At 44.3% G+C, this 18,446-nt stretch overlaps 1 protein-coding gene across 1 annotated transcript; it reads right to left on the bottom strand.

Annotated features, from left to right (window-relative positions):
- Window positions 1–3,581: 3,581 nt before the first annotated feature.
- PPP2CA (protein phosphatase 2 catalytic subunit alpha) lies at window positions 3,582–18,263 on the bottom strand. The gene is made up of 7 exons (XM_075601170.1): window positions 17,835–18,263; window positions 7,956–8,165; window positions 7,409–7,582; window positions 6,130–6,219; window positions 5,657–5,818; window positions 4,242–4,360; window positions 3,582–3,869 (listed from the first exon to the last, which is right to left on the bottom strand). Exons 1-7 carry the CDS (start codon window positions 17,934–17,936, stop codon window positions 3,797–3,799), a joined length of 930 nt encoding a protein of 309 aa, XP_075457285.1. The 5' UTR covers window positions 17,937–18,263; the 3' UTR covers window positions 3,582–3,796.
- Between the last annotated feature and the right edge of the window lie 183 nt (window positions 18,264–18,446).

The following is an 18,446-nucleotide window of genomic DNA, read 5'->3' as shown; positions in this document are numbered from 1 at the left end:
ACCGGACATAACGTCGCTTTGTGGCTTGTATGGGCAATTGCTAGATTCTGCAGTTAGATCTATTTCAAATGGAACATGGAAGGGTCTGACTCCCACGAACATTAGGGATGGCGGTGACTCACGTGGGCGTTTATTGAAATTAAACTTTTTTGCCGGCACCTACCTAAATTCTCATAGGACAAACTCCTTCATGGAGACCAAAATGTTATGATCGCACGGTCCCGCAGGCTCAAAATTCAGTTGTTCATGCAGACGAAAATGTGACCAGGCACGTAAACAGTACTTTTATAAGCAGACTAGATCTTTATCGCGCAAGATATCTTCATCTGTTGCTGAAATGCAGAGCAAGCGCACGTGAAACGTTATAAAATGTTTGTGCTCGATACCGGCGGCTTTCCCCACAAACTCCCGCTCGTCATTTGAAAGCCATACCTTGTCACTACTAATGTGGATGTATCGGACAGACTGGCAGACGGTACATTAGCTCACATCAAATACGAGGATGGGCAAGTTCAATGGCTATGGTTCGAGTTTCTTACGTCGCCCAAAGTCAAAGATCTCCAAACGAAACAGTGGAGAATATAGACTTCATCCTTTTCATTCTGCTACCGTACTCTATTCAAGGTGCAGCCTTATTGAAGAAAGATAATAAAATACCGATCATTTTAAGCGACGACTTTAAAAAACTGACTGAAGCACTGCCGCTCATTACATGCATGCATGAAACCTTCATTTTAACTCAACACCAATCCAGCCATTCAACTACAAGATCAGGTTCGACCATTGATGCAGTCTATCAACGGCATTTAGATACTTTACAATCCAAAATATATGCATCTTACTTTAGTGATCATAAATCAATTGTATCATGTTTTCCAGCTGATACTATGGAAACTTCTGCAGAAAAATAAATTATACTCAAGGTCTTCCATTCAATCAAAAGCAAATTTCCGTGACAAAACACAAAAGTTTCACTTGCAACGCAGGTGCTTGTCTCACACCCAGTTTTTTTTTGTTGGTGAGATTTTCCTCTATCCGTTCTGCTCCAGAAACAGCCACTTTTGTGCGTATTCTCTATCAGAATATCTCTGAGGATTTTGTAGCAGCTCGTCTAGGTATGGGTAGATCTGAAACCCCCCTTTTGAGTTCGGCACTTGATGTCTCCAACACCGTGGTAAAGGTCTAGGCAGCAGTTGGCAAGCTGACCAGAAAGGCAGTATATTGGTAATGCCTTCAATTTACCAAAAATCTCAAAAATTTTTGGTGCCAGTGTGCAGGTATGAACCAACCAATCCCTGGGCTTGACTTATTGAATTATTTTGTTCAGAGAAACCATCTTTATTTTTGTAATGTGTAGAAAAACGCTTTACTTCGGAGATCTGCGCTTGCCTTCTTGACCCTGAGAAATTCTGGCATAAAATGATTTTACTTTCCTGTAAGACATTGTCTTGAGGGGATAAAGATTTTTTTTTTTTTTTCTTTCCATGGAAGAGACTTTCCCCCCCTGATACATTTCAGATTATGGGGTCTAGTTCTCTCCCAAAACAGAATTTCACCTTCTTAGGGAAGACAAAAAGTTGTTCTGGCAAGTCAAGTCTGCTATCTGATGTCTTGGCCACAGCGCTCTGATCACTGCAAGGGCCATGCTTGTTGCCAATAGGAGTACTACTACGTCCTGCGATGCTTCATCAATAGTCTGTCACCATCTTTATTTCTAATAATTCTATCTGCATTAAGGTTCTCCTGACCCTACTTTTAAAAAGCCCCATCCAGATTGCCTAGTAACATTCTTACAGCTCTGGAAAGTGAAGCTGTTGCTACTAGAGGTTTGCAAGAGACACGCTGCCCACAAAGGATTCAGTGTCCTGAAGAAATCCTTTGCTCGATTGGGTCACAAAAACACTGCATCCTCCACTAGTAATGTCTTTTTTTTCTTGCAATATGATGAGGTCTGCATGGTGCCATGCAAGTGTCATTACCGCTTTAAAAGAATTGCTTTATTCCTGCTCACCCAGTGAGTCTTACCCCAACCATGATCCAGACTACCAGAGTTCAGGCTTCTGCAGGTATTGGATTTCATTAAAAATTAGCAGCTACCAAGCAACATAGGACATTTAAATAAAATTCAAAAATCCCTCACAATAAATGCAGTATTTTTACCAGTACAAGAAGCAAATAGTCCCCAGAGCTGAACAGTAAATGTCAGTTGCACAGAATCCGTTTCCTGAGATACATACTGGGGAAAGAGGCCATTGGGCCCATTCTTAGTTATTTAAATCACATGTGGGCCAATAAGAAGCTGCGGCAGACGACGCTGCATAGTCTTATCGGCTTGCATAACATGAGATTTAAAACACCAAGTGGGTTTCCACCAATAGCACATACACCCTTGCTGGTGCCTGTACCAGGGTCTCGCAGAGCTCAAATTAGGCTGTTCAGATCAGCCACTGCTCTGCATCTGGGGGAAAAAAAAATAAAAAAATAGCATGCCCCCAAAAGTGGGAGGGCGAGAACTGCTCCTTTAATAAATTTGAAGGAAAATAAAAATCCAGATATATTTAGCATACAAAGACCTCAATTTGACAGCACAGAGACTGTCTCTTAACCACTGGTTATAATACCTTTATACCAATCACATTTAAGTGTGAAATCTTTGGTGAATATGTGTAGATTTTTTTCAGTGATCTAATTTTCTACAAAATGTATTCCCTGATCAGTGTGCACTAATTTATTTTTCAATGTAAACACCTAGCTAAATTATGTATTGTTATCTGCACTGAAAGGCGTAACAAAAACAAACTCTGTAGACATAAGGAACAGTGCTTTGTGTTATGAAGTCCCATTTAGCAGTTGCAATATCTGTTGGCAGGAAAAACTCATCCTGCCGATTCAGACTCCTAATCCATCTGTGTAAAGGTCTTAATTCTTTATTGGTTTCCTGGAGTTTTATACAGTTCTAAACACCTCATGTGATTTTTTATTTATTTATAAGTAGCAGTCTATTTGCGGCACAATTAAAAACGGTCACATTTCGTTCACAAGTTTATTATGAAAAAAAAAAAAAAAAAAAAACCAACAAAAATACTACAGCATTTTGCTGCAGCAATGTCTGAGCGTTTTGGTTGAAACGCTCCTAAGCTTAGACAACGGAGAACGACGGAGAGGCAGGAAAAGGGGGGATATAATTAAAAAAAAAAAAAAAAAAAAGAGAAACATGAAATGGTGAGTGCGGGTGGAAACCAAAACAAATTAAATTAAACTGTATTCCCTGAAAATAAACAAAATTCTGACGTCGAAAAAGGCGCCGATGGCCTTGGTACTTATTAAAAGGTCCTTTAACCTCTTCACACCTAAGGAGTCAGCAACAATGCAGGTCCCTGTGGCACTGAAGGGTTTAATCTTCAGACTGTTCTATCCTTATCTACAATCATGCCGAGTAAAACTATAGTTAAATGGAAAGTTAATTGTATTCACAAGGTGTTAATGTTTACATCTTAAGTCTTTGCAGTCTCCGAGACAGCAAAAGTAACTACAAGTAGTGCTATGCCAGAAAACGGGGAGATTTTTTCTTTGACTGTCACTTCAGCATGCAATGGACAGGGTCTAATGTGGTCGTGGGCTGTTGAGACGAGGCGTTGCTTTTTTTTTTTTTATATGGCACATCTTTTGGTCCGTTTGAGAACTGTACGTGTATGACGTTTACGCTCTCTCCTGACGCTTTGAAGTTACTGCTGCTCATCTCGGTTCTCAGGTCAAAATCCTGCTCGTTGCAATACTATACAAGTGTAAAATCTGTTTACAGGAAGTAGTCAGGGGTGCGACGGGTCACATGTGGCTCTCCTCTGCGTGGTGCCGGGTCAAACTGCAAGCTGAAAAGGTTGTGTATTAGTATGGAAACTGCACAACCCAAAACCATAGAGCAGCATTGGTATTTGCAATATCTTAGATACAGCAGCTATGCTTAGACAAGTGGCACTATACACACAGGCCATGAGCAACTGCATTCCTGTTTAGGACACAATTAATAGATTGTTACAGGGACTTTGTGCACCTGTAAATTATATATGCAGAGATTCAAAACAGTACAAGAATAATAATAAAAAAAAACAGACCTGTTTAAGTTGAAGTGCTACTGCCATGGTACAGCCCAATGTGCTCATACATACATTTTTTGTACTAACAAAGCGTGTACAAAAGTACTTTTCTATTTAGATGCTAAAGTTACTGTAATGTATACTTACAAGGAATATTTTAGTGTGTCATCAAGTTCCATTATTGCAGCCTGGTTGCCACAACGGTAACAATAGTTTGGAGCGCTAAAAATTGTGACTACATTCCGGTCATGGCACCAATTGTATCCCTAAAAAGTTAAATACATATCAATATTCAGCACCAATTACATGATATACCCTTCAAACATCTGCAATCACAGGAATTAGGAAAACAGAACAAACTACAACTTCAAAAATAAAGTGGATAGGCCATCAGTAGGAGGCTCTTGAACAGAGTGCGCCCTGGGATGTAGCTACTACAATATGTGTTTGGACATCCTGGGTGCCCGATGAAGTAGTCATGACACTACAACCGCCCCCAATAAATCTTACTTAGGGGAGATCGGGCTGCATTCTGCAATTATGGCAAACAGAAGTGGGATGGACCAGTGACCACCCCATGCACTCAAAATGTTAAAGTAGTTAAAAGTCGCAACTCAATTGATTCAATGCCACACACTGCCTGTTCCCAAAGGTTAGGCTAAGGCCCCGCTCCCAGAGTCAGCGCACCTGCGCTGCTGACAGGCGGTGCGCTGAGATACACAGACCGCGATCTGCGGTCTGTAGGGAGCGGGAGGTGGGAGGTTTGATCGGGAGGTGGGCGGTTTGACAGGGAGGGGGGGCGTGGCTTGAGCGGAGGGACCCGCTACTCTCCCCCCCCCCCTCCCTCCACAGACTCGGGCTGGAGCTGGAAAGTAAGTTTAAACACACACACGCAGGCACTCATTCGCACACACACACACACACACACACACACACACACACACACACACACACACACACACACACACACACACACACACACACACACACACACACACACACACACACACACACACACACACACACACACACACACACACACACACACACACACACACACACACACACACACACACACACACACACACACACACACACACAGATAGGCATGCACGCACTCAGACACACACACAGAGAAAGGCACTCACCTGCTGTCCCTCCACACTCCTCCCCGCTCCCCGAAGCCTCTCCTCCTCCCGAAGCCTCTCCTCCTCCCGAAGCCTCCCCTCCCCTCCCCATTGGCTCACAGCCACACACGTCACGCGTCAAAGCTAGAAAACACCATTCTCTGGTGTCTCCAGCGGCTGACGCGCTACAGCGTGTAATCAGCTGTGCAGCCAGTGGGGACCGGGACCGGCTCGCGAGGATTCCCCTGCTGGTGGGGAACTCGCGACCCGCCGCCCGCGCCAACGAGCGCAGCGGGACCGAGGCCTTATCCCCACTGCTATTTTCTAGTAATAGTGAAGTAGCTCAAGGTGAGCAGCGCAGATAACGGCTTTAACTCAGGAAGGCAGTTAACGGGTGGTTCAAGATACACCCTCTGTTAAAGACTTCCTGCTTACCTCCATCACCAGCTGATGGGCTCTGGAAACCAAGGTAAGGCCATTGGCATGGTTAAATGTTTCAGATATATCCTGGCCAAACGTGTAACCAGCACCGCGAGGAGAAATGCCCCAACCACCACGGTCATCCGGGTCAGACCACAACAAGTCACACATTGGACCCTGCAAAGAAATAATAATAATTGTGCTGTCACAAGAGGTCAACATTAATGTTCAAAGAACTCAAAGTCAATGGTGAAATAACTTTACAAAAAAAAAAAAGCGAAAAAGTTACTCATGAGTCTGCAGTAGGCTTCCATTAAACATTAGATATTGTTTAGAGAAACACTGAAAGCTTTCAATATAACTTCTGGTACACCACAACCTCGATATGGTGACTACCGTTCAAGACTACACAGATACCTGAACCAGGGTCTCCAATAAACGAATTTCCTTCCTTTTAGAGCACGTCTAGTAGTGAAAAAAGGAAATACCTCGTGCGGAACTTCTTGCAGGCGATCAAGTGCGCGGATGTGATCCAGTGTATCTATTGAAGGTGACAGACCTCCATGTAGACAGAAAATCTGTTAAAACAAAAACCTCATTAGCACACAAGCTTAGTAACAGTTTCGCAACCTGCTTTATTTAGAGTTAAAGAAGTATTCCCTCCTGGGAATATATGTGGGAAGCAGTGACTTCCTGGGAAGTCTCGAGCTGTACCATTTCAGCTCTGGAGACCCTTGCTCCAGAGATGATTCATAAGGCAGGTGCCAGATATATTTCCTTGAGGTATAAAATCTGATATGCTCTTATTTGTCCACATGACACTGAAGACTAAACGCTAGTTTCCCCTGGAGGGTATGATGCCAGCAGCATCTTATGATCCCCTGGAGGGTATGATGCCAGCAGCAGACTATACTAACTGGGTATGATGCCAGCAGCATCTTCCCCAGTTAGTATATCAGGAAATAGTGAACCTCCGCAGCCCAAATTAATGCCATTTAACCCCAGAGATGCCTACTTCCCATCCAAATAAAAAAAATATATAATGCTCTTTAGAACACCCTTGTTTTTTGACAACTTAAATAACAATTTTTCTGATCATATCTTACGTTTATAGGTGGTACTTGCACATTTAAGACACCAACACATTTGCTAGAAAACATCAACCGAATTACTAAAAGTAGTAATCTTGTATTAAAATCAAATTTATATTTAATGTTCCCAATTGCCTAGAGAAGGGTCCCCAGACTAGAGCAGATATTCCATTACATATTGCACATTTAGTATAGATCTAGTGCCATAGGCGCTACAAAGTTCAAGACATAAGTTTGCAGTTTAAAACAATGATTAAACGGACCATAAACCAAGAAATTTCAGGATTGTCATTTTAAAATGATTCTAATAGGTCACTGCTATTTAAATGCATGTACATTCTGATTACAACTCGAAAGAAATGAAAGTGTAATGCATGTGGGATTTGAAGTCCCCCATTCTGTGATTCTGCTGCCTACAATTGAGTTTTTCAGTTTTACCAACAAATACTGCAGAATATTAAACATGTTGCATTCATGACTGGTTGACTAGGTGCTGAGAAATTTTTTTTTTGCATTCATAAAGAACACACTTGAAGCAGTATTAAAACCAACTGGTTTGGTCATTTGCAAGGCCCCCACAAGGTTTACCTCTCTCTCCAATAGACAGTTTTATTATTTCACAATTAAAATGTGAAAATATATACAAAAAGCTTTTAACTGTTAATGGTTTACACACCTGACCATCCACCAAGGCAGTTAAGGGAAGGTAATCGAAAAGGTCGGTGAAATATTTCCAGACGTTTGCATTTCCATATTTTCTTAAGCATTCATCATAAAAGCCATATACTTGTGTGATTTGTCTACTTTCATGGTTTCCTCTGAGGATTGTGATACGTTCACGATACCGAACCTGAAAGAAGAAATCTTATCAAAGCATTGCCCCAAAGGGAGACTGCAAAATTTCAGAGTAGCCCTACAAAATTTGGAACCTGCAAAAATTAGTTTGTAGTAAATGGCACTAAACATATGGAAAATACTTTCCATAGAATCCCAATCTACAATAAAATGTGTCTCACTTCTCCACCGAGAACCTGTAACCCACAAGAAACATTTCTGACAAGAAAGGATGCTCAGGTTTGACATTACCGTTCATGTTAGAGGGGAGCATACATTTCTAAATCATTGTATATGTCCTTATGCAAGAGGGCAACAAAAGGGGTAAGAAGAGTAAGAAAGTTTCAAGATAATTTAATGACAATAAAACTAAGACTAGCCACATTTACCTTAAGTGCTACAAGAAGTGTTACAGTTTCCACTGAGTAATATCCTCTGTCGACGTAATCCCCCATGAACAAATAATTTGTGTCGGGTGATTTGCCGCCAATTCTGAACAGTTCCATGAGATCGTGAAATTGCCCGTGGACATCTCCACACACTGTGACCGGACACCGAACTTCTTGGACATTTGATTCTTTTGTCAAAATTTCTTTTGCCTGCAACAAATTAAAATGGTCAAACAAGGTAACTGGATAGGAAAGGTTATTGGGTTCAACAAAGTGGCCACCATACTAAATGGCCAAAATTAGCTTTCCCAATAAAGATATTACAGAGAAAATTAAATGTATTCATTTCATACTGGTCAATTTTTTTTACATTAAAAATGAAAAAAATATATGTTTTACACATGCAGGTAAATATGTTTCAATGTTCCACATCGCAATATGTGTGGCATTAGATTGAACACTTCAGGATTAAGGACCTCACACATGTACGATTGTTTTGCGACTTCATTCTTTAGCAAAGTGCAAAAATCCAACAACAAAAAAAACAGTTTAACAAAATAATTTCACGACGGCTAGGAAGAGTTTATTACTACTGCAGAAATTAAAAACCAGTTGCAATGATTGGGGTATTAAGCACTCTTGCACATGGTACTAAGGGTGATCCTATTTTACATGAATAGAAAACTACTGTATGGTATGTCAGTGGAATATGAAAACATGAAGGTGGAATAATATAAAGGTGGCTGCAACTAAAGAATATTCTACCATTTGGTTTAACACACACCACACACACCAAAACAGCCAGCACTCCACTTGAAAGTAAACAAAGTTTGGTGCTTATCCCATAACACAATAATAGACCATACGATACCGGTTGAAGCACGACATCAAGGGGACGGTACACGGGTAAGTTGATCACAAGTTCTTTGTATTGAAAAAGAGAGACAAAAAAAACCGACGTTTTGGTCCCCCAGTGGGACCTTTCTCAAGGTGGTGGTTTTTGTGTCTCTTTTTCAATACAAAGAACTTGTGATCAACTTACCCGTGTACCGTCCCCCTGATGTCGTGCTTCAACCGGTATCGTATGAGGTAGATAGATATCTTGTATGCCAACAATGGCCCTCTGAAGTCACAAGTACCAGATTAGGTTCTCAAAGCATACTAAACCATTATAATGAATTTGTAAACATTCAGTGGGTACTTTGCATAACCAATGTACCTCTTGCACAGGTAAAGATTAGTGCGTTTTTCAGACTTTTACAAATAAGCTGCTTCATATGCATTTGTGCACTTACCACACAGTTTACCGTATGGTTTTATACAGCTGTTTGTCAAATGAGCAGTGCAGTATAGAAGTCTTATGGCAATTATTTGTTTAGAACATAAAACGCGTCACTAGCAGTTGCTAAGAAAGCTGTATTAACAATTGCTTCAACTACAACAGCAGTGCAGCAATCAAACTATTTAAAGAATTTCTCAGAGGGCCAGTCTTCACACAAATCAAAAACACTTCGAATTTCTGCAATTATTTTCAGAAAAATAGAATTCCAAAAGAAGTCTGAATTAAGTGCGGATTTTGATTGTGCAACTCAACTAGACTTTTGGGTCTATTTGAAGGGGTGGCCATTTTTTTTTTAAATGATACAAAGCAAAGTCTCCATATCTAGCAAATCACCAGGAGACTAACCAGAATGATAATGGAGATGGCAGTCATCTAAACATTTGTTAGTTTTTGTCTCTTAAATGCACCACACAATTAGATTGGCAAGCATACCCTTATTTGAAGGGAGTTTAAAACAAAGCTTTAATGACAAGGTCCATCAATCAGAAGATAAGCAGGTGATGTGAAGCAACTTTTTATAGGGGCAGTCCTACTCAGACAAATTGAAACATCGTCAATATAAGCGACTTGTATAGATAGATCCAGTTATACCGAAACCAACATTAGTAACCATGGCATGTTTAAAAGGATAGTGTTCAAAGGGGCCCGTTTCATTAGCAGTCTCCAAAGAGACTATTAAAATATTCACACTAAAGGAAAAAAATAAATCATTTTACAAGATACATTTATAGTGGGGCATTGCATCTTAAAGTTGCTTTTAATTTAAGAATCAAAATTTTAAACAGCCAGCAGCATATGGTTTAAGGTCTCCTCCACATAGTGACGCCTGTCACTTAAAAAAAAATGACCATCCTCTGGAGCCCAACTAAGCTAATAGACTATAAAAGCTTCCCAGACAGCTTCTGGCTCTTCTAGGAGTCTCCTTTATGTTCAATAACGCCTTCATCTATCACACTTGCCTTGTATTTAACTAAAACTACCACTCCCTGCCGAACCTGCCCACTTGTTTCATGGGAGCTGCGATGACTTCTCAAAGAAAATTGCTGTAGTATTGTAAACTAGCCAGAAAGAAAAAAAGGTGCAGTTGCCTACTTGGATGTCGCCATCCAGGATTGCAGTGGGTTGTGGCATACAAAAACGAAAAATATATGTCTTGTTTAAAAGGCACTTGTATGATTAGAAGGGGTATATTTGGAGTGGAGAGAGACTAGGGGAAAAAAATAAATAAAAAATTAGTGATGTGAGTAGTGTTTAAAGTTATTTTCAATACCAGTGCACAGAAACACCAAGCGGTAAAAGGTCCATATGTTACAGATGGACAATATATAAAGACTTGAACAAATGAAGTGGGTCTGCTTGTAATTTGGATTGCGCACATTTTTTAAAATTTAGTTGTACAATAAAGTATCAAAGTAAATAGGTTACATTTGACACCTGGACAAAACATCAACCATTCCTATTTCACATGTGAAAAGTAGCAAGCCTTGTTAAACTATACATCTCGCTGAGCAGCAAAAACAGGATCTGAATCTAAGGTCGAGTCCATAGGGACTTCAGCCGTGCGGAGGCGGGGAGGGCCAGTGAAGTCAGAGCTGGTTCGTCCTCATTGGGCGATCCGCTCACGTGACCGGCCCTCCGCGCGCAAATTTACACCTGTCTCCTCCGCAACGCGTAAGCCCCTGCTAAAGCTACTCTCATTACGGCTGCAGGGGTTCACTGGTAAGCGAGAGCGCGACTCAGCGCTGACCATGCCCTCGGCCTAAGACTGACCCACAATAAAAAAAATTCAATTTCAGAAAGTTCACGCACAAGATCCACTTAGGTCTTAGAAGTTTGTTTCCACTCCCAATCACAGGGATACCATTATTCAGAATAACCGTATTTCCTCCTAAAGGAGGAGCATCTGCTTAGTTCAGTGTTTTTCAACCATGGTCCAGCGGGGATCCTTAAAGAAGGGGTGACCAACAGGCCAGGGTTTCAGGATATCAGCTGGCTCAATTAGTGGCCGAGTCTGAATGACTGTAGAGAAGTAGGGATGAAAACCAACCCTATTGGTGGCCCTTGAGGACTGGAGGTGGGCACCCCTGCTTTAAAGATTCGCAGTAATTCAGCTCACTTGAAAATTGAACTAAATACAGAAGAATTTACAATGCATCCGATATCATACGCGCCATTAGAGGGTTGGTGTCCCTCAGAATGTCACAATATAATATGGTTAACACAAAAAAAAAGAAAAAAAAAAAGTTGAACACCACTGTCCTAGTTGTTGGAGACAGACATTTAGATAAGCATCATAGCAAGTTTCCATTAACAGGGTTCTAAGACTAAACCAATGTTAACATGTGAAAACAGCTAAAATGGAAGAGAAAGTTTATTTCACTGTCCTACAGTTCGTATCGAGATTATTGAACCATTAGAGGTTTACGTAACATAGCTGGCCAGCGAAAGCCCACATTTTAAACCCCCTGACCTGCATGCTGTAATGCTTTCCTAACAAGCCCCCTTAGGGCTGTTATATAGTGCGCGCGTTGTGTTTACATATTGCAGGCGGTGACACGGGCGGCTAGGGGGCGTGAGTGTTAGGACGCGCTCTGATTGGCCTGCGGCTCGGCAGCAGCATGAAAATATAATTCATTATATTTTCTCCTGTCTGTCGCACCACCGCTCACGGCTGTGCGCGTCCCATCTGTAGAAACGGATGCCAAACACAGTCAACTATGATTGACGCGCACGGCGGAGGAATCGCAAGCACTATAGAACAAGCCTTAGACTGAGCTCACACTGCCTGCTACGGCCGTGCGCTTCCATGTGTGCTCCTGAAGCCCAGCGATCTGTAAGCTAACGGCAGGAGTTGGGTCGTGGTGATTGGGGGCGTGCCGAACGTGTCACGAAGCTGGTTCGCCTTTATTGGCAGAACCAGGTCACGTGACGCGACGGCAGACCAAAATATCAACTTGAGTTGTGGCGGTAAAATGTTGCAGCGTCAACTCTGTACTTTGCCGCAACAAGCAGTTTCTAGTGTGACAACTCTTATCCACTAGCCGCAAGAGTGTCGAACGTGCGCACGTCGCGTAGCAGGCAGTGTGTGCTAGTCCTTAGCAGCAACTCTAGATACATGCCCGAGGGCTAGCATAATACCAAAAATTATATTTGGTTAAACACTGGCTTCTGGAGAGGATTGTTGCTTTCAGAAAAGCCTATAACAGAACAATGAATAAACTACTTCATGGATTTTGAAAGATCAGTGCCATATTTAGCATTTCATGTGATTTTCTGCATTACCTCTAAGGCATACAATCTAAGACTGCGCTTATAGTGCTGGCGACGCGACCGATGACGTCAACCATCGCCACCAGCGACGTCACGAAAGGGGACGGGCCACGGTCTCTGATTGGTTTAGAGACAGTCACATGTGTAGTCTAAAAAAAATAATAATAAGAAATAAAAAAAATCAAATAGAACCGGCGTCAATTTTTGGGACGCAACATCGCTCTGTCACGCTTACTATAAGCGCCTGCGACAGAGTCTATGTATTTGATTCGGAGCGACATTGCATCGCCGTCGCAAGGTACTATAAGCGCAGCCTAAGGCTGCGGCCACGCTCCCTCATGCTTGAGTGGTGACGTCACCACCTCTAAAAGCATGAGCACAGGCTGTCCTGCAGAATTCTGCAAGCGCGAGCGGGGGAGGGGCGCGGCAGGGGTCATTGGCTGGATCATGGCTGTGGCTGTGTGCATTGACTGGTGTTGATTGGCTGCTGAAGAGTCATGTGACCCTTCAGCGTGCTTGAAAAATCAATTCTGCCTCCAAGCGCCTTGCTTTGGAGAGCGCACGTACACGAGCGTGGCCATACAGATTGACTAATTGAAGTGAGCGCTCCAAGCGGCAGGGTGGACGCAGCCTAATGGCAATGAAGCAGCTCAGCTATGCATAAAATGGCCCAAAAGACAGCTGTAGACCCAAGTCTTTTCAACCCATCGTCTAAGCACAAGTAATTCACAGCCTGTGCGTGGGCGATGTGATGCACACCAGTTAATCATATTTAATTACCATATGGGGAGGATATAGGAAATTAGATTACAAAAATAGAGTGTCAATTGTTTACTGAAACAGCAAAGACAGCCGTACAATACTGTATAAAGAAAATCAACGGAGTTCTGCAATGAATTCCCAATGTGAAAACTGGATGTCTGCAAAACCGATGACGCTTAAGTAGGGAGAAATGCAGTGTACCCAATGTCCTCACCCTGTGACAATGACCAAACCATATCCTTGTTATCTAGGTACAAAAACATTATGTTGTCAGCGCTTAGGAATTTAAATGCACGGTAAACTGACGGAAACCTGTTCCAATTAAGAAGTCTTAGACTTTACAACTAACCTTCTTAAAAAAAAAAAAAAAAATTCCACATTTGTAACTTGTGTATGCAAAACTACAAGCCATGCTCTGCTTGTCTGTGCCCCTTATCCCTTCAGATAACGAGCAGTTCAGTGGGATTATCGTAATCAGTTATCGATCAAAAAAATGATTGTCCTAGTGGTATGAGCAAATAAACTCCACTCCAATATGATAAATGAACCTGGTCAGTACAAAGTCAGAGCAAATTTGTTTAGTACATTACATTTCTAAATCTCTAACACTGAAGATAGTAAACAATATTATATCAAATCTCAGATAAAAACAATCATTGAAGGTACCATCACAGAATACAAATGATCAACGTTGGCCTTCGACAGACAGGGGGGCCAAGTGAGATTCAGTTTAGCATCGCGTCTTGTGGACCTAATCAAACAATGCTTTTAAAGTAGCCCTTTAACAGTGAGGCCTGGGTCCCGCTGCTTCCGACGGCCCGAGCGGCCGCGGACCACCAGCCCCTTTCCTCCAGTGTGGAGGTCCCCGCTGGCTCCTTACTACTTGGCTGACTGCGTGCTGTGACGCGTCAGCCGGCCAATGCTGCAAGCTCCTAGTGATTTGCAGCTCTGACGCGTCACATGGTGCGGCAGTCAACCAATGAGGGAAGGAGGGGAGGAGCTACGGATGGGAGGGGAGGAGCTACGGATGGGAGGCGAGCAGGGAAGGAGCTGCGTGGGGAAAGTGTGTGTGTGTGGGGGTGGACGGCACCACGATCTTCACAATGTTTTACCACTCCCGCCCCCCCTCCCGGCTCCCTACAGACCGCATATTGCGGTCAATTGCCTGTCAGCGCGCCGCCTGTCTGCAGTGCGGGCGCGCTGACTGAGGGAGCGGGGCCTTAGCCTGAAGGGGAGATACATGCAAGTTCTCAAGTGCCATGAATTTGCTTTGATCTAGGCTAGGGTTGGCCAACTCCAGTCCTCAAAGGCCACCAACAGGTCTGGATCAGAACATCCCCGCTTCAGCACAGGTGGCTCAGTCACAATGACAGTCACTTATGCTGAAGCAGGGATATCCTGAAAACCTGACCTGGTGGCCCTTGAGGACTGAAGTTGGCCAACCCTGCTTTAGGACAATGGAAGAAAGGGGGGGGGGGAGAAGAGAGAGAGAGAAGAGTGAGCTCATCCTCTTAGGCCTCGTTCAGGGTGCAGGCTTCGGAGGGAGGGCGTGCTGCCGTGCGTGCTGCCGTGGGACACAAAGTATTCAAATTGAATACTGATTGTCAGGGTAGCAGCTGCCCTGTCTCCGAAGCCTGGAGTTGACGCTGGCTACAGTTTCAATAAACAAAAAATTCGTTTTTTGAAGCTGCATCAGCGTCACTGGTACCTCGGCAGCCAATGAAATCATTCTTGAGAATGATTTCAAGACTGCAGCCTCGATCCCTAACCTCACGTCTGTAGCCCCGCCCCCTCCTCAACTCCTGAAAAAGTCTGCTGGGGATGAACACACATCGCCCAGCAGACTGCCGCCCTCCCTCCCGAACGCGCGCCCTCCAACGCCTGCCTCTGGCACCATGAACGAGGCCTTATAGCCAATGGATTTTAGGTTGCTTTGGCACTAAAGGGAGGGACATATGTATATATGCATGCATGCATGTAGAGCTTCACAGCAGTAATAAACATGATCATAAATAACAAATACACAACACTTAATGGGAAGTGCTTCTGACATAAAACATTTAGGGAAAGGAGTCCATGCCCTGAAGAGCTTACAGTAATGTTTCCGGCAGGATCTGCAGTACCGAGGTAGGCATGTTCTAAAGGAGCAGTTTATTTTCACTGTCCAACCAATATAAGGGCTCGCTCAGACAAGCGGCTACATCAGCTTGCTAGCGTTCGCACCCCCACAGCACAGCGACCTGTGCTCAAACAGCAGGAGCCAGATCGCGGCGTTTGGGGGGCGTGTAATGAACGCGTCACGGAGCTGGTTCGCCTTTATTGGCTGAACCAGCTCGCGTCACGACTGTAGCCCCAAATTTAAATTTGGATTGTGCCGGCAAAATGTCGCAGCGACAACGCTGCACTTTGCCGCCGGTGGAGCTTTCAGTTTGAAAACTCCCACCGCACAACCCAAATTTGCGACGGACGTGCGCACGTTGCATCGCCTTTTGTCTGAGCTAAGCCTAACCCAGTACTTATAGCAGCTACTCCTCTTCCCTCCCCACCTTTCATAGCTGGGAAGTACAGGGTCTCTCGTTGAAAAGTATTGATTGCAACCAGGGAGTCACGGGAGCAGCAGAGATACATGCCTGTAGACATACCACCAGTACAGTCGTCTTTAGAGGAAACAAAATAGTGGTTTAAATATCCCACTATAAGCAGGCCGATGTTAACTGTTGAGGTTTATTATTGGCCCAAGTAACCCATTTGTATTTAAACTAGAATAAAATTCTGTACAACAAATAAATAGGATTTATGAGGAGTCACGGGTTTGCCCAGTCCATAAACCTGCCTTTCCCCATAATCACTCCGCATGCAATGACAAAACTGCAGCCAGGGATTCTGGGTAGTGACACGCAAATGAGCACAGTCACTTTTTGCGTGTCCGTTTTGGACACCTATAAGTAATCATGGAAGGGTGGAGGTCAAATAACCCGCTGCTGCAGAATGTCTTTCCAGGGAAATATGGCCGCACTGAACCCTTCGGCAGGCAGAGCTGCGTGCCCTTCTGGCACCGCACGGGTTTTCATGATTACATTACGATAACCAGTGTTTATTTGGGGCCCCCAAAAGTCCGACCCATAGGCCACATCCGTCCTTACACCAGATCATGTACAAATATAATGCAAGAGACCGCACCAACACAGGCGTGGAATGGTCTAACCTCGGGCCTGCACGTGAGGCGCGCGCGCACACACCGCGTGACCGTGCGCGAGGCCGCAGCTGGCGCATTCCTACGGGAGGAGGGGGCTGAAGAGAAGAGGCCGCCATTTTAGGAGCCGCCGCCATGAGCCGGGTGGCGGAGGGTAACCGCTAAACTGGCGCCGCTCAAACCCGGGTATGCGCGGTAAACTTAACAGAACAGCGGCCCGGGCCAAGACACCGCACAGCCCCCGGTGTAATGGCCATTTCGACTCTTGGACCGTGCAGCGGCTTCATGATAGCGGGTGTGACCCCCGCGGCCTCCAGTGAGCCGCCGCCATGTTACGTGATGAGGCTGGGGGCACAACCCCCCCCCCCCCCACACTATGTAATCTCACACCAACTACATTGGAGGAACCGAGCTCCTGCACCAGCCATGTTAAATATACATTTAATTAAGGAACAATGCAACACACAAATGTACATCAATGAGAGGCAATAACAACGAATAGCGGGAAATACTGTGAAATCGGTGCCTGGCCACTTAAAATGTATGGACACGAGTACAAACCGGCACCATTCACATAAGATAGAAGACAGACAATATAGTTATGACCTATCTAAGATAGCATCAGGTTCATGTGCGGCATCCAACTGGAAACCTCGTATATACAGTCAGACAGCGGCCGTGCGAGACTCTTTGATGGAAAGTGTTAAACCGCAAAGTGAAATACCCCCAGAATATCACCAGGTGTATGATGTGCAGCCAAGGAAGGGGAGCACCAACCACTGGCACAGGAATACAAGGGAGCCAGGGACATACATATAGGGGCAGGGAAGGGACATTCAAAAAGCCGATTTACCTAACCTCCTCACTCTTGGGAGTGGGGAAATTACACAAACGCATCTGACATCTCATAAGCATTGATTGTTATTATTGTAGCTTTAGAAATGTAGTCACTTTGATATTAACTGCACTTTTGCTTTATCAGATTATACGGAAATCTAGGTAGCTATTTGTATTAAGTACACGCGCTTTGCCTTATGTGTAATCTAGCACTAGTTGTCATTTATACAGGGTGGTTTACGTCAGTGAACCCGATTCTGATCCAATAATGAGACCCGTGTGTATGTCACATTTCTGCTAATAGTACAAAGTAATCATCGCTGCTGTATTATCATCCTCTCGGGGGGGGGGGTTATAATCTCTCACCCCCCCCCCCCCTTTCCTCCTCGTACAGCACATTAGCGCGCCTCCCTCCCGGGTCTCGATTTGACACTGCTCTCCCATGTTCCCCACTACCCGGCTCTGCTCCTCTCACCTTCTCGCACAGGGTCTTCACCTGACTCTCCGTCAGCTGTTTGCACTCGTTGAGCTGCTCGATCCATTGATCCAGCTCCTTGGTAAAGGCCTTTTCGTCCATGGAGGAGTCTGCAGCAGCACGGGGCCCTCCGAGGGCGGCCGGCGAGGACTAAGTAATGAATGAACTCGTTTAAAAAAACAAAAAAAAAAAACCCGTATATATCCGGCACCTGGAGCTGACACGAAACGGGGCGAGGAAAGACAGGCCGCGTCACCCAAAGGAAGGAGAGAAGTGACGGGAGACCGAAGAAACAGCAATGACAAAGAAAACGCGGTATTTACAAGAGAGGACAAGCTACTCCCGGCGGCGCGGTGACAAGAGCCCCGGCTCGCTGCCTTCCCAGCCTCTCCGGCACTGTGTAATGGCCGCCGTGACGTCACGCGCCCCTCCTTTATCGCTGCCTCTCTCCTGCCAGCGCCCCCATCGCTCGCTGCCGCCCCCGCGTCACTTCCTGCTCTCGCGCAGGAAGCCGTTCAGTTCCTATAGCACAGTCCCTGTTATTAAATATCATTTATTTATTTATACCCCAGCGTACGACGTGGGTGTGGCGAGTGACGTAATAACGCACAC

The sequence above is a fragment of the Ascaphus truei genome, chromosome 5, assembly GCF_040206685.1.
Source record: "Ascaphus truei isolate aAscTru1 chromosome 5, aAscTru1.hap1, whole genome shotgun sequence".
Taxonomy (NCBI): Eukaryota; Metazoa; Chordata; class Amphibia; order Anura; family Ascaphidae; genus Ascaphus; species Ascaphus truei.
The sequence above is the reverse complement of the archived record's forward strand: the minus strand, read 5'-3'. Positions and strand labels throughout refer to the sequence as shown.